The sequence below is a fragment of the Chrysochloris asiatica genome, unplaced genomic scaffold (genome assembly GCF_000296735.1).
Source record: "Chrysochloris asiatica unplaced genomic scaffold, ChrAsi1.0 scaffold00074, whole genome shotgun sequence".
Lineage (NCBI taxonomy): Eukaryota > Metazoa > Chordata > Mammalia > Afrosoricida > Chrysochloridae > Chrysochloris > Chrysochloris asiatica.
The window spans coordinates 13678529-13693652 of record NW_006408592.1 but is presented as its reverse complement, the minus strand read 5'-3'; the positions used below and the strand labels follow the sequence as shown (position 1 = coordinate 13693652).

At 43.1% G+C, this 15124-nt stretch overlaps 1 protein-coding gene across 1 annotated transcript in view; it reads right to left on the bottom strand.

The window, feature by feature from the left end:
* RSF1 (remodeling and spacing factor 1) overlaps window positions 1–12864 on the bottom strand; it is a 179625-nt gene extending 166761 nt beyond the window's left edge. Inside the window, exon 1 of the mRNA XM_006864993.1 lies at window positions 12557–12864. Coding sequence (XP_006865055.1) covers window positions 12557–12746 — 190 coding nt within the window. The 5' untranslated portion in view covers window positions 12747–12864. The remainder of the gene's footprint in view (window positions 1–12556) is intronic.
* Window positions 12865–15124: the final 2260 nt, after the last annotated feature.

Here is a 15124-nt window from a genome sequence, read left to right as displayed (position 1 = left end):
AATGATAAGGAGCTCTGGTAGCGTAGTGGTTACGAATCGGGCTGCGAACCTTAAGGTCAGCAGTTCGAAACTACCAGCCGCTCCGCGGGAGAAAGAGGAGGCCTTCTACTCCCATAAAGATTTACACCCTCAGAAACCCTGTACAGGGTCGCTATGGGTCGGAACCGACTCGACGGCACTTAACAACAACAACAATGGTTAGTGATCGTGAGCATTTCTTCATATGTTTGTTGGCTGCCCAGATCTCTTCCTTGGTGAAGTGTCTGTTCATGTCCTGTCTGCAGAGTTTGTAATAGCTGATTTTCTGGTAATAGACTGCCAGGCCTTGCTTCCTAGGCACCTCTGGGTGAACCTGAACCTCCACAATCTTTTGGTTAGCAGTCATTCATATTAACTGTTTACATTATCCAGGAACTCCTAAACATAATGTCTGCTGTTGTTGTTATTGTTATTAAGTATCAACGAGTCAGTTCCAACCCTTAGCCACCTTGTATAAGGTTCCGAGGAGCAGTTGGTGAGCCACTAACTTAAGAGTTCAAACAACCATGAGGTCCAGGTCCAGTGCTTAGCCTACAGCGGCCCACCAGGACTTAAAAAAAAACTTAACTTTTAGCTCCTGTTAGTTTGCCCAACCTCTGACGTGGTGAGATAATGAGCATTGCACCAAAAGTCCAGTTGATTCAGAAACTTTGGCCCTGGTGGTACAGTGGGTAAAATGCTGAGCTAAAATGGAAATGTCGGAAGTTTGACTCTACAGGAGTAAAATGAAGCAGTGTGCTTCTGTAAATATTTATAGTCTTAGAAACCCTACAGAGCAGTTCTGCTCTGTCCTTCGGGGTCACCAAGAGTCAGAAACGACTCAGCAGCAGTGGGTACTAACACATTTGGTGCTTACTATTTTTAAAGGCCATATGAACTGAAAGGTGGGCGGTTCATGCTCACCAGCTGCTCCTTGGAAATCCTATACAGGGTCGCTATGAGTCGGAATTGACTCGACGGCACTTGACAACAACAACAATTTTTAAAGGATATCATGTTTGGTAAGATGGAGGGTCAAAGAAAAAGAGGACGACCCCCAACGAGATGGATTGGCCAGGTGGCAGCATTGATGGACTCAAGTGTGGAAACAGTAGTGAGATTGGCCCAGAATCAGACATTGTTTCGTTCTGCTGTACACAGGGTCGTTATGAGTCAGTTCCGACTCAATGGTACCTAACAACAACATTTTTTAATTAACATTTAACACTCAGCAAAATTTAAAAGCAAGAGGTTGTCTAACATCTGTGTTAAGTGATAAATGGCAAATATACTGAGGTGAGTTTGCCATCCAAATAATCACACTCAGAAAAAAAATGAAGACTATTGTAATTCAACTGGCAGTCTTGCTGTTGAGTCAGGAGGGGAATGACTGACTTTGCAGGCTGGGAGCAGAGGTCCCTGGAACCATGAAGGGAGAAGAGCTGAGAGCAGAACCCTATCCAGAGAAACCGCGATCCCCGAGATGGAGGCTGAGATGACTACACGGAGAGATGGAGCAGCTGGGGACTCGGGACCCAGGAAGGGAGAGGGGCTGTGTACTGATGACTGGGGGTGGGAGTGGGGGTGGGGGGTAGGTAGCAGGCTTATAGGATGTCGATTGGTGATGCATGGAGGGGATTGTAACCATGGCAATGAAACAATATACAATAGGTTGAACGTAAAACTAATGTTCTCCCATGTAAACTATCACATAATTCACAATAAAACTAAAAAAAAAAAAAAAAAGATTTACAGCATCAGAAACCCTGTACAGGGTCGCTCGGACTCAGAACCGACTTCACAGCACATAACAACAGAGTAATTAAGTATTCGCCATAGTGGTTGCTTCAGTGATGATGGGATGAACCAACCAAGACAAATAAGGTCAGTGATAACTTGGGTTAAAAAAAAAAATCAAATTATGAAACTCTTCAGAGACAAAGTTCATCTTCTATTATGACAAAGACTAATAATATGCATATATACACTTATTAGTAACCATCTTGACTCTGAAGGGGAGAGCTTTATTGAAAATAAAATCAATACAGAATCAAGGGATGGAGTGAGAATCGTGAAGATATTATTAAAACCCCAGAATCTAGCTGTGTCTGAAGCTAGAAACTTTTCAACATTTCAATTACATGACACAATGTATTCCCTTCATTATTGTAATTATTATTATTATTTTGCATGCAAAGAATACGTGCATATCTTATTTTACTGTGTTTCATTTTTTTGTTCTTTGCAGATGGTGTACCTACAATATGGTTGAGAAGAGGCATTCCTGACCAGAGAACTACTTTATCCTGAGTTGTTTCTGATCCTGAATTTTATCCTGTTTACTTCTCTACTAAACCTCGATTCTGAAAAAAAAAAAAAGAGTACCTGACACACACTAAGCAATTAATGTTTGTTTGTTGACAGAACAGATTAGTCTTTTAAATAAAATTGAGCCCCAGATTACACTATCAAGCAATATTTGTTACTGCAAAAGTCTTACATGAAAAGAACCTGAAACCTTTAGTGATGGGGCAAACCCTGGAGTAAAAAATACAACAAAACAATATATTAAGAATATATCCACCAGGTGTAGTGCTGGTGGTATAGTGGTAAGCAGAGGTGCCTTCCAAGAATATATCCATCAGGTAATGGGAAAATCACACTGATTAATGGTAGGGTTGCACAGTTGATTATCACTATTGTCATAAGTTGCACACCTTAAACAGTTAATTGGCAAAAAGTGTGTGACATATATTTACAACACTGAAAATATGTTGTCACTGTTGTAAATAATACTTACAAGAAAAAAAACAGCTGCTATATACAACCTTATGGGATTTGGTTCCTTGGTTTGGAGGTTCAGAGTTATGATTTCATGGGACATCCCAGTTCTTGACCTAATAATACATGTTGTTGTTGTTGTTGTTGTCAGGTGCCATCGAGTCGGAATCGACTCATAGCGACCCCATGCACAGCAGAACGAAACAATGCTCGATCCTGGGCCAACCTCACCACCGCTGCCACCCCCGAGTCCATCAATGATGCCACCTGGCCGATCCATCTCGTTGGAGGTCTTCCTCTTTTTCTCTGACCCTCCACCCTACCCAGCATGACATCCTTCTCCAACGACTGTTTCCTCTGGACTACATGTCCAAAGTAGGAGAGACGAAGCTTAGCCATCCTGGCCTCCAAGGAGCACTCTGGCTGCACTTCTTCCAAAACAGATCTATTGGTTCTTTTGGCAGTCCATGGCACCCTCAGTATTCTCCTCAAACACCACAACTCAAAGGCATCAATTCTTCTACGATCCTCTTTATTCACTGTCCAGCTTTCGCATTCATTTAATTCTAGTTTGCTGCATGGTGCCTGGGATCTTAAAAAAGCTTGTGACTAGCTGCCCAAGGAGTACTGTGGGTTCATGAACTGGACTGCAAGATCCGTTTGAACAGCAAGTTTGGCGGTTCAAGCTCACAGTCGCTCCTTGGAAACCCTATATAGGGTCACAATGAGTTGGAACTGACTGGATGGCACTTAACAACAAAAACAAAATGTCCAAGGGACAATAATTTTTTTAGACTCTGTTCACCTAGGACAACAGAGGAAGAAAGAGTTAGGAATAAGAAGATATGGAAGGTAAAAAACAGATGCCTCATTGGCCACTAAGAACTGGGTGTTGCCTCTACCATTAACGACTATTTTAATCAAAGTTTCCAAAGAAAAATCCTGATCAAAAGGGGGGAAATGCGAAGCAGAATTTCAAATTCTCATGGACTCCAGACTTTCTGGAGCCACGGAGGGTGGATGAATCCCTGAAATAATCTTTAAACCTTAAACCAAAAATACCCCCTGAAGTTTTCTTAAAACCAGGCAGTAAAAAAAAGAAAGATATGCCTTGAACATCTACTCTTTTAAGAACTATATACAGCAGCAACTTAAAAGACTAGATAGGAATCTTATAGGGTAGTAAGTTTTATGTTAATAAGGGAAGAACAACTCAGAAAAGGATAACAAAAATGGTTGCAGGACTCAAGAATGTAATCAATCTCAGTAAATTGTGCATGCAGAAACTGTTGAATTGGTGTGTAAAATCTCAATAAATAAACTTTGGGAGGGGGGGAAATACACTCATTAGATAAGAAGCCAAAGCAATTTTCATACATTCAACAACAGACATAATGCCTTTTAAAACTACATAATGTAAGTTAAAATGTAATATGGATCTGAGATATCCTTACTTATCCAGACTGTATGTGTGGACAAACTGTTATCAGGATAATTTTAACCTATAATTTATAGAATGAGCTCTGGTGATTCAACTTGAAGTCAATGGATTTGGTTTTGGTTTATAGTTTATAAACTACCTGGTGTGGTGCTATAGAATAAGCACTGGACTGCTAATCGAAAACCCTATACAAGGTTGGTGGTGGCGGTTATATGCTGTGGAGTCGATTCCGACTCATAGCGACCCTGTACAGGGTTTCCGAGGCTGTAAAACTTTACAGGAGCAGAATGCCTCATCTTTCTCCCACGGAACAGCTGGTAGTTTCAAATTGCTGACCCTGAAGTTAACCTGATTAGTAACCACTACACTACCAGAGCTCCTTTATACAGGGCTGGAAACCCTACATAAGATCACTGTGAGTCTGATCTGAATCAAAGGCACTCAAGAACTACAAGATTCCACAACTTAGAGAACTCTGGTTGTGCTATAGGATTAAGCACAGGGCTGCAAACTGTAGTCCTTAGTCGGGAGCAGGTGCCTCATCTTTCTCCCACAGAGCAACTGGTGAATTTGGACTGCCAAGCTTGTGTTTAACAGTCCAACACTTAACCATACCACAACCAGGGCTCCTTAATGATAAAATTGTTGTTATAGTTAGGGGTCGTGGAGTCAGTTCTGACTCACAGCGGCTCTATATAGGGTTTCTGAGGCTGTAAATCTTTGCAAGAGGAGAAAGCCTCATCTTTTTCTTAAGGAGCAGCTGGATGGTTTAACCTGTTGTTGTCACCATCGTGTTGGTTTCAACTCATAGCAACCCTGTATATGGTTTCCAAGGTAGGTTTGAACCCCCAACTGTGTGGTTCACAGTTCAGTGCGATCCTACAGCACCAAACAAGTAAACCTTGTTGTTATGTGCCGTCGAGTCGCTTCTGACCCACAGCAACTGTATACAGGGTTTCCAAGGAGTGGCTGGTGAACTTGAACTACCGTTCTTGCAGTTCAACCAACTTTGCAGTCCAGTGCATTAATCCACAGCTCCACACCAGGAATTGTTACTATTAAGTACTGTGGAGTCGGTCTGACTCACAGTGACCCTGCACAGGGTTTCTGAGGATGTAAATCTTTATGGGAAGGGGAAGGTGGTGCACAGGGTAGAGAATAGACACAGGATAGTTTGGGTGCTGGAGAGGGGGGCAATACACAAGAAGGGGGAAGGGAATGGAAGAACAAGGCAGAGGGGAAAATAGTCTGGTGTGCATGGACTAAGTGGGACAGAGGTAAATAACGATGTATGTACAACTTTGGAACAACAGGGCTCTGGGATACAGGGATTGAGGCATGGTTAGAATGGGCAAAAGGGGAGAAATAATATTAAGATGCTTGGCTGTCTTTTGAAAATTGGTTTCCCTCGCATACCATTATAAAATAGACATTTGAGGGGGAGATAAAGGGATAGCCAGAAATATCACCATAGAAAGCTTGTAAGTCTGTTTTCTGCCTTTAACTGATTGGCATACCTAAAATGGAGCTACAACTTGCCCAGTAGCCTCTGCATTACATAAGACCATAGGTGGAATCCTGAACCCCATCCAGAATCTTCTAAGGTGGGAAGTTTCCACTGGAAAGGACAAGCAGACCAGCCTGGAGGGGCTAAAAGAACAGAAGATACTTCTTGAAAGAAAGACTGACATGAAAAATACAAAACAATAAGGGCAGTCCGAATGATTACTACAAGAACAAACAAGTTGCTCTCCCAAGAGACATCAAGGCAAGCGGTCGGGACCCCTCAGGGCAAACCCCCTTCCAAGACTGAGACTCAATGGGAATACACAAACAGACATGCACTCTGACTGGTGACCACGTTGGTCACCGATAAGAGGAAGCGAGGGAACAGCAATGAAGCTGCAAGCTAAGTCCAACCACCTTCAATACACTCCTGTGAACCCAAGTCAAGACCCGGTTGGTCAGCTGTTTGGCAAAACCTGGGGATTCCTGGGCCCAGAGTCAGTGACATAGCCACAAAGAACTAGAGCAGAGAATGAAGAAAGAGTACAGCTGATAAGAAGAGAGGGCATATGCATAAGAACACCCACACTTGCAGATAATACCCACTTGACCTGGCTTCAATGACTGGATGATCAGAACTCAACTAGAAGAAGAAAGAAGAGGGGGGAAAAAAAGTAATCTAATACAATTTCATGAATATGACCTACACCTATGGATGCAGTAGCTCAAAAGGGGGAACAAATCTTTACAGCAAGGATCATTCCCACTCTCTTCACACACTGAATAGACAGGGATGGGCAACTTGGACACTGGTTACCCAAAATGGGGAGGGCTACAAAAGCAAAAAGTGACTGGCTTACAAGCTTTGAAGAGGGAGCCAAGATCCAGAGGGCATGGAGGAAGGTAGAATCTCCACTGAGTAGCATCCAATCTGTCTGGGTGGGACTGATGAAATGAGATGGGGATAGGTCTCATGTGGTACAACAGTGAAAAATTACTATCAGGACTGATTGTGAGGGTTGGAAATGTAAAGGTAGACGTTTTGTAGCAAAAGGAGGGGTGTGTTTGACTTTGCAGTCCAGGAGTGGAGGTCCCTGAGGCCATCAAGGGAGAAGAGCAGAGTATGGGACCCTACCCAGAGAAAGCGACGCCAGAGATGGAGGCAGAGAAGATGACATGGAGAGATGGAGCAGCTGGGGACTTTAGACCTAGAGAGGGAGAGGGGCTGTGTGCTGAGGACCAGGGGGCAGGCTTGCTTGGTGTTCTATTTGTTTGTTTGATGATGCATGGAGGGGATTGTAACCATGGCAATTTAATGATATACGATAGGACGAATGTAAAGCTAATGTTCTCCCATGTAAACTATCATATAATTCACAATAAAACATTTTTAAAACAATCAGAAAAAAAAAAAATCTTTACGGGATTTTTCACACAGAACTGCTGGTGGTTTCAAACTGCAGATCTTGAAGTTAGCAGCCCGATTCATAACTACTATGCTACCAGAGCTCCTTATACCAGGAATTGATGCTGTTTTTGTTGTTATAAGCCATGGAGTCAATTCCAACTCATAGCGACCCTATACAGGGTTTCTGAGGCTGTAAATCTTTACAGGGGCAGAAAGCCTCATGGTTCTCCCTTGGAGCAGCTGATAGTTTCGAACTGCTGACCTTGCAGTTCACAACCCGATTCATAACCACTACGCTACCAGAACTCCTTTACTCCAGGAATAGGAGTGCTAAAATAGATCAGAAGAAGCCCAGGTGGGCCAAATGGTTAAGAGCTTGGATGCTAACCAAAAGACTGGCAACAGGAACCCACCAGTCACTCCACGAAGCAACAATCTGGCAATCCACTCCTGGACAAATTACAGACTAGGAAGCTGTACGAGGCAGTTCTACTCTGTCCTATAGGATCAGTATCAGTCAGACAACAAAGTAGACTGGGGGTTGGGAGAGAAGGACACAGAATGTACACCATTTTCTTATTCTCCCTATGAAAGTCTATTGGGGGGGGGCCTAATAATTTTTGCATGTAAGTGGGCTATTTTAATTATACCAATGGTAAGCTACGTTATTGCTGTTGTTAAGTGTCACTGAGTCAGTTCCAATTCTTAGTGACCCTGTATAGGGTTTCTGATAAGTGGATGGTAGGATTATATTGCTGTCCTTACATTTAGCAGTCCAGTGCTTATCCTGCAGTGCCACATCAGTACTTCTAACGGTAAGCTATACACAGTTTAAATTAACCTCTGCACTTTGGTTATTTTCTCTGTAAAATAAGGCAAAAATGGGCAAAACAGTCCTTTGTAGCCTTATAATTCTATGGTAGTCTCTAAAACAGAGGTTCCCAAACTTCCTAGGTTCATGGCATCTTCAGTGTGTCTCATTTTTTTTTCTTCTTTGCATTGGCCCTATGTTGTTGTTGTTAAGTGTCATCGAGTCGATTCCAATCCATAGCAACCCTATATAGGAGTAGGAGCAGCTGGTGAGCTTGCACCGCCAACCTTGCAGTTCAAGCGACTTTGCAGTCTGGCGCATTAACCCACAGCACTGCACCAGGACTCCATTAGCCCTAATCTAATAATAAATAACAACAACAGTTTCATCATCTAGTTAGTAACTATTTGAAAAAAAATATCTACATAAATTGAAAAAAATAAGTAAAAATATTTTTACTTCATTCTTGTTAGGTAACTTGGAATTGGTTCTAACTCATAGCTACCTTGTATAGGATTTCCAAGGGAAAACCTTACGAGATCAGAAAGCCTCCTCTTTCTCTCGAGGTCGAATGGTTGGCTCCCAGTCCAGTGCTTAGTCTACTGAGCCACTGTGCTCCCCGTACTTCATTCTTAAATAGTCACAATTATTTACTTATGTTGTTGTTGTTTGGTGTCATCGAGTCGGTACCAACTCATTGCAACCTTTTGTCAGCAGAATGAAATACTGCCCGATCCTGGGCCAACATCTCTATTGTTGCCACGCTTGAGTCCATCGATGCTGCCACTTGGCCAATCCATCTCATTGGGGGTCTTCCTGTTTTTCTCTGACCCTCCACCTTACCAAACATAATATCCTTCACCAGCGACTGGTCCCTCTTGACAGTATGTCCATAGGATCTCTGAGGAATGAGTGGTGCAGTTCAAATTGACCTTGCAGTCCAGCACATTAACCCACAGCGCCATACCAAGACTCCATTATTTACTTATAGGATATGTGTTTCTACTGGACACTGCATACCTTCACAAACCTGAAATCAGACTGAACACTACCATCCTCATTTTCTGTGTTACACTGCTTTCCAGGCAGTATTTGCATTTTATTTCAACAACTCCCTAAAAACCCAACTTCAAAAAGATAAAAATATGCCATTGAAAGTCTTGGGTGTTGGCAATCCCATAAGTGTAGTATAATCTAATATCAAAACCATTAACTATCTCAAGATAGCAGTTCATTTGGCAACCAACAGATGTCAAATACTATTATAACCATCTCAACAATTAAAAATATCCAGAAGGGGGTGCTGTGAATTCACTGCAATGCCCTGGGCCACCTTGGTACCTAGTTTGGGAATCAAGGCACTAAGGCAAGGTATTACATAAGTTAGTGGCTGTGAACACAGATATACCTGGGTTAGAAATCACATTCTACAACTATGTGACCCTTGGGCAACTAACTCAGTTTTTGTGCCTGCAAAATAGGTAAAATAGTACCCACCTCAGAAAATAGTTGTGATCATGCTTGCATATAGTAAATGTTCAATAAGTGGTAGCTATTTTTTTTTTAAATAATCTTATGACATTAAAACAAAATGAGTAGTTTATAAAATCAAAGTTTGTAACTGGCTGGTGGAGGGGGCGGGAGGGGGCAGTCTAACCTGAAGCCATAATAGCAAGTAAAACATTAAAACAAATCTGTATGACAAAAGCTCTTCAAGTGCTTTCACAAGGACAATACAGAGAACTACAGATTTCTCCAAAGGATGTTAAAATGTTGACACACCTAGGTAAAAAGCATTAAACTGACAACTCAGAAGGATAGATTTAAAAAGCGATCTTCTAAGAATTACTCATACTAAATAATACCAAAAGTTGCACAAACTAGGGTTTTTTAGATGGCACTAAGAACTGTTTTCCAAAAATTATAAAAAGCAAAACTCTTTTGATTGTAACAAAGACTGTCCCTCAAAATATTCCCTTAATAGCTAATTATATTTGGGCTCAAGTCCCTATTTTCAAAGTATATTAATTTAGTTAGCACTTTAATTCCAAACACTCATGTTCCTTTATATTTATGAGCATCTTTAGGAATATTTTAAATACAAGAACATCTGGAAATGCTTGGTTTACAAAAGGATTTTTGAAACATTTTATTTGATCCTTGGGTGTTATCACTATTTACTGGACATGAAGATCTGTAGAGATTAAATGATTGACCTACAATTTACAGATCACATTGTTCAACACTAAGACACATGGCTTTTAACTCTTTCTTTACAGAGCAACTCCTTCCTAAGTTTCAGTCCAAATTTTGTCAGCTGAATCAAAATTGTTTTATCAATTATTACAAGTAGAATGAGCATTATTAATCTTTCCCCCATACAGTAACAGCATTTTCCCAGCAGAGACTTATTTGCCAAGCATCTTGAACCATATAACATTAATAATTAAAGGAACCAGTACCAGTACCCCTTTGCAAATATACAAACAGTAATGGAGTGAGTTACGCCCAAATTAATTCCTGTTTACTTAACTGGTGACTTACTATTCAACTCTGCAGAAAGGTAACATGAAGTATTAAGCTGACCCTATTTTATTTTTCCCTTCTGGTAATAATATCAAACAGTTCCCAAAATACTAAAAGGAATGAATTAGCAAGCAAATATTATCTAACACCCAAAATTCAATAACATACAGAAAGCCCATGCATGACTTTCAACTTAGTTCATGTAAATTCTAAGAACAATTAACCAGCAAACTTTTCTACAAATCCCCACATTTTTCTCTCTGGTATACAATACTATCATTTTCCAAGGTATCCTAAAAGCAACTTACTAAGGCATTCCACTTTACAATAAATACTTCCTTAAAAATTGAGCACAACTATAACTCACTAATGACATGACCATATTGGGAAGCTTAATTTTAAAAGAAAATCTGCAGGGAGTTTTATAAAATGTAATTAATCACCATTCTTGGTATTACTTATAAAATTAGCTTTAATATTAAGGGTAAAGGACTTGGGAAGGTAAGAAGACATATGGACCTGTCATGTATCTGCTGTATTAAATATTTTGAGATTTTGGCAGTCCTAATTTCATATTCTCTATTAGTAACATCTTGAAGACTTTCACACTTGGGTCCTCCCTAGCAATGTAAACATATACTGTTAATGGGAACTTCTTCATTTCCATGGACACTAAAAGATCAACCATGCCTTTCCTAGAAAGTAAACAGCTATCTATCTTGTACAATAAATATGCAGTCCACTTTGGCCACCTAATGGTGAACAAAAAAAAAAAGAAAGTAAAAAATATCTATTTGAAATTTTTTATTTTCCATCCAAGGGCTGTTGCAAATAAAGGCAATGCTCAGAGTACAACAAAATACCCTTCTCTGATGAAAGAAAAGATGCCAGAAAAGGATAGACATGATCGGGAATAAATAAGAGGGTGAGTGTGTGTGCTCACTGTGAAAGCTGGAGGCAGCAGGAACAGCGCTAAGATGCTCCAGCAAAAGAACCAACCACCACCAGCAGCAGCAGGAAGTTTCAATGGGGCCTGGCAGAGCATGCGCCCTGCACCCGCACTGTGGCCTTATGTGGAAGGAGCACCACTTGCTAACACCAATAATAGACCAGAGGCACCAGAGAGAAACATGAGCAACAAGCACCTTCTTCAACAGTTTCCCCCAATGTACGAGCCCCTCCTCCAGCCTACATATAAAAAATCCACCCCACCCCGCAAATGGGAGGGTGACTTCTCCTCCTAAACCCTGCTGCCAAGATGACCGGGGTATGGGGGGGTGGGGGGGGGCGGGGGGAAGAACTGGGAAAGTGAGGAGATGCTTTTCTATTACGCATTTTGGGGGAGATGGGGAGGGGGAGGAGGGAAGCTATGGGGGAGGAATTAACCCTGTGTCCTCCAAGGTGGAGAAACTGAATCGATTTCACCCCAAACAGAAAAAGGAGGCGGACCCCCTCCCTAGGGGAGGAGCTGACCTCAACTCGGAAGAAGGAGTTTTCGGGGTTAAACCAGCCCTCGAGGGGAAGGGGAAAAGGTAGTGAGCAAACTCTCTTGGGGGAGCTTCCACCAGTGGGAGGGAGAGTTGCAGTATTAGCTGGCTCCCGCCCACCCAGGTGGAGGAAAGGGGACGCCCCAAGAACATGGGCCCAGCCTCCCCCGAGATGGTGGGGAGGATGGTGGGAGGAGAAGAGAGAGCAAGGGAAGGAGGAGAAAAGCGCAAAGCTGGCCGGAACCTGTGCCCCCCTTCTCCCACCACCAAAAGGAAAAAAGGGGTGGGGGACCACCCGGACGTGGTGGAGCGGTCCCAGGGGCGGCCGACGAGCACAATGACCCCTCCCCACCTCAGCCCACACGGAGCTGCGACTCCCCCACCTTCGCTCCCCGCACGGCCGGGTGGCCCTAGGGGCCCCCCGCCTCCCCTCAAACCAGGACCCTGGGAGCAGGAAGGAGAAAAGGGTCGGGCGAAGGCGGCTGACGCGGTTGCGAAGGCCCAGAGCGTCCGTGAAAAGCCAAGAGAAGGAGCGCGCCAGGGCCGCTTCCCGCCGGGCGTTCAGGCCCCTCGCTTACCTTCTCCGTTGCCGACGTCCGGCGGCGGCGCCTGCAGGACCCGCTCCAGCTCCGGGAACGGCAATTCAGGCAGGTCGAGCAGCGGCCCATAGCGCTCCAAGAAGGAGCAGACTACGGCGAAGTTGGGGCACGAACCTGGGGAGCCCGGAGGAGCCATCGCCGCCACCGCTGCCGCCGCCGCCGCCGCCATTTTGAACTGGAGGATGGAGGAGGAGGCGATGGGGGGGTGGTAAGGGGGAGTTGGAGTGTCGGGGAATGGCAAAGTAGCCTTACGGACGACAGGAGGTGCTATCGAGTGGTATACCCTCCGGATCCGAGAGTCTTAGGGAAGGCGCCGCGATCCCAGAATACAACGGCGTCCCGGAGCAGTCGAGATCCGAGTCAGACAGGAGAAAGAGAGGCACTCTGCCTTTCACTTTCCGCCCCCTTCCCTCCCTCTATCTCACCCCTCCCACTTCGAGTTCGCCACTGCCTCGTGTGACAGGGGGAATGAAAACAAGGGAAGCCAGGCGGGGAGGCGGGCTAGAAGCTGGAGAGGCGGGACTTTTCAGGAACTATGACCAATAGTCTTGAGGTAGGCGGGGATACTGGCATTGAGTGGCCGAAAGGCTTTGGCGGGGCGGGGCGAGGCGGGGCGTGTGAGACGGGTGGGGAACGCTTTGCCAAAAGGGCTGAACACACTAAGGTGAGAGGTAAAGCACGGAACCATCGGACAAGCAATTCCAAAGCGAGTTCGGTGAGTTTTTAAAGGGGATCCAGGGATCTGAAGCTGGTCCACTAGATGATGGGGGGAATTAAGAAGAGTGGCGCTGTGGGTTAATGCGCTGGGCTGCAAGGTCGGTTTGAAGTGCAAGGTCGTTCGTTCAAGCTCACCAGCCACTCCTTGGAAACCCTATACTGGGTCGCTATGGGTCGGAACCGAATCAGCGGCACTTAACAAGGGGAAATAAAGACATGACTCTGGCTGGAGACTGGGAAGAGGAAAGGTAGAAGGGCCTTTCCCCTTAGGGGATACCTTTATAAGGGGTTTCTACAAAAGTTTGCTTAAGGATATTGTAGGGGTACAAGAGTTGTAGCTTTGTTGGAAAAAAACAATCTGAGGATATCAGATTCTACCAGTCGACCAGAATCTGTGAGAACGGGCTTGTACTGGAGAAAACGTAGAGACTAGGAGATGGGAACTAGGGCCTGAGAGCATGGGTTCTTATAAGGAACCAGGTAGTAGGGAAAGGGATTTTGTTGAGAAACCATAATCTGAGTTAGTTAAGATTCCAGTGAGAGAGCGAACAAAGTAGGAAATTTAAGTGGAAGAACAAAAAGTTTGATAGAGGAAAAGGTGCCGCTTTATTGGGGCACAGAGGTGAAAGTTCTCCCACAAAGAATCCCCAAGGTAAATCACCAATCAACAATAATGCAAAATAGAATGTTCAACTAGGGAGGTAACAGGCATAATGATTAAGAACCTGAGCTTTGAATTTGGGCAGACTAAAGTGCTGACAGGATCCCTTCCTTCATGAAGTTGTGATAAGATTCATTTCTTTAAAGGTCTATGAAGTGGAGATGATAAGACCTACATCACAGAATTTTACTAGAAAATTAACAGTAAAGACATTACCACAATCTTCTTGTTGTGTTAAGTACTGTGGAGTCAGTTGCAACTCATAGTGACCCTGCACAGGGTTTCCGAGGCTGTAAATCTTTACGCGAGCAGAACGCCTCATCTTTCTCCCGCGAAACCGCTGGTAGTTTCGAACTGCTGACAATCTTAGTACATTGTAAATTCTTTTAAAATGTTAGTTGCTATTATGGAAGAAAGAATTTTATAAAAATTTGACTGAGTTCTGCTACACAGAATTTAGCCTATAATTTAGAGGCAAAATCTTCAAAATGCATTACGTAGTACCTGCTTCCTAAAAAGATTTTAAAGCAAGGTGTATTTACATACAAACTATGTTTATGACATGGGATTAAGCATTCAGCTCCTAAACAAAAAGTCAGCAGTTCAAACCTATCAGAAAGATGAGGCAGTCGTTTTTGAAAGATGTATGACCTCAGAAACTATGGAGCCATTCCACTCTGTCCGATGAATAGGAATCGGCTGGTCAGCAATGGTTTAGAATAATTTCTGATTAAATGTTTATGATTAAAGCAAAACACAGAACTACATGTTGTTAGCTGTCATGGAGTTGGTCCTTGACTCCTAGTAACACCATACACAGCAGAACAAAATGCTGCACCATCCCCATGATTGGTTGCAGACTGGCTAGAGTTTTTTGGTTTTGTGTTTTAACTTTTCATTGGTATTAGAGTAAAAATTTCCAAAGCAAATTGGTTTTCCACTTAACAATTCATACACAGTTTGTTTCATGATATTGATCGCTGTCCCCACAAAATAACAGCGCTCTTACTAGTTTCTTCTTGTGTTTACTATTTCCGTTCTTTTCTAATCCTTATCTTCTGAGCTTTATCCTTGGGTGCTGCCCTTTTTAAAAAAAAAAAACTTTTTATTGTTAATTGAGTGAAAGTTTACAGACAAGGGCAACCATTTTTGTTGTTGTTTTAAAAAAA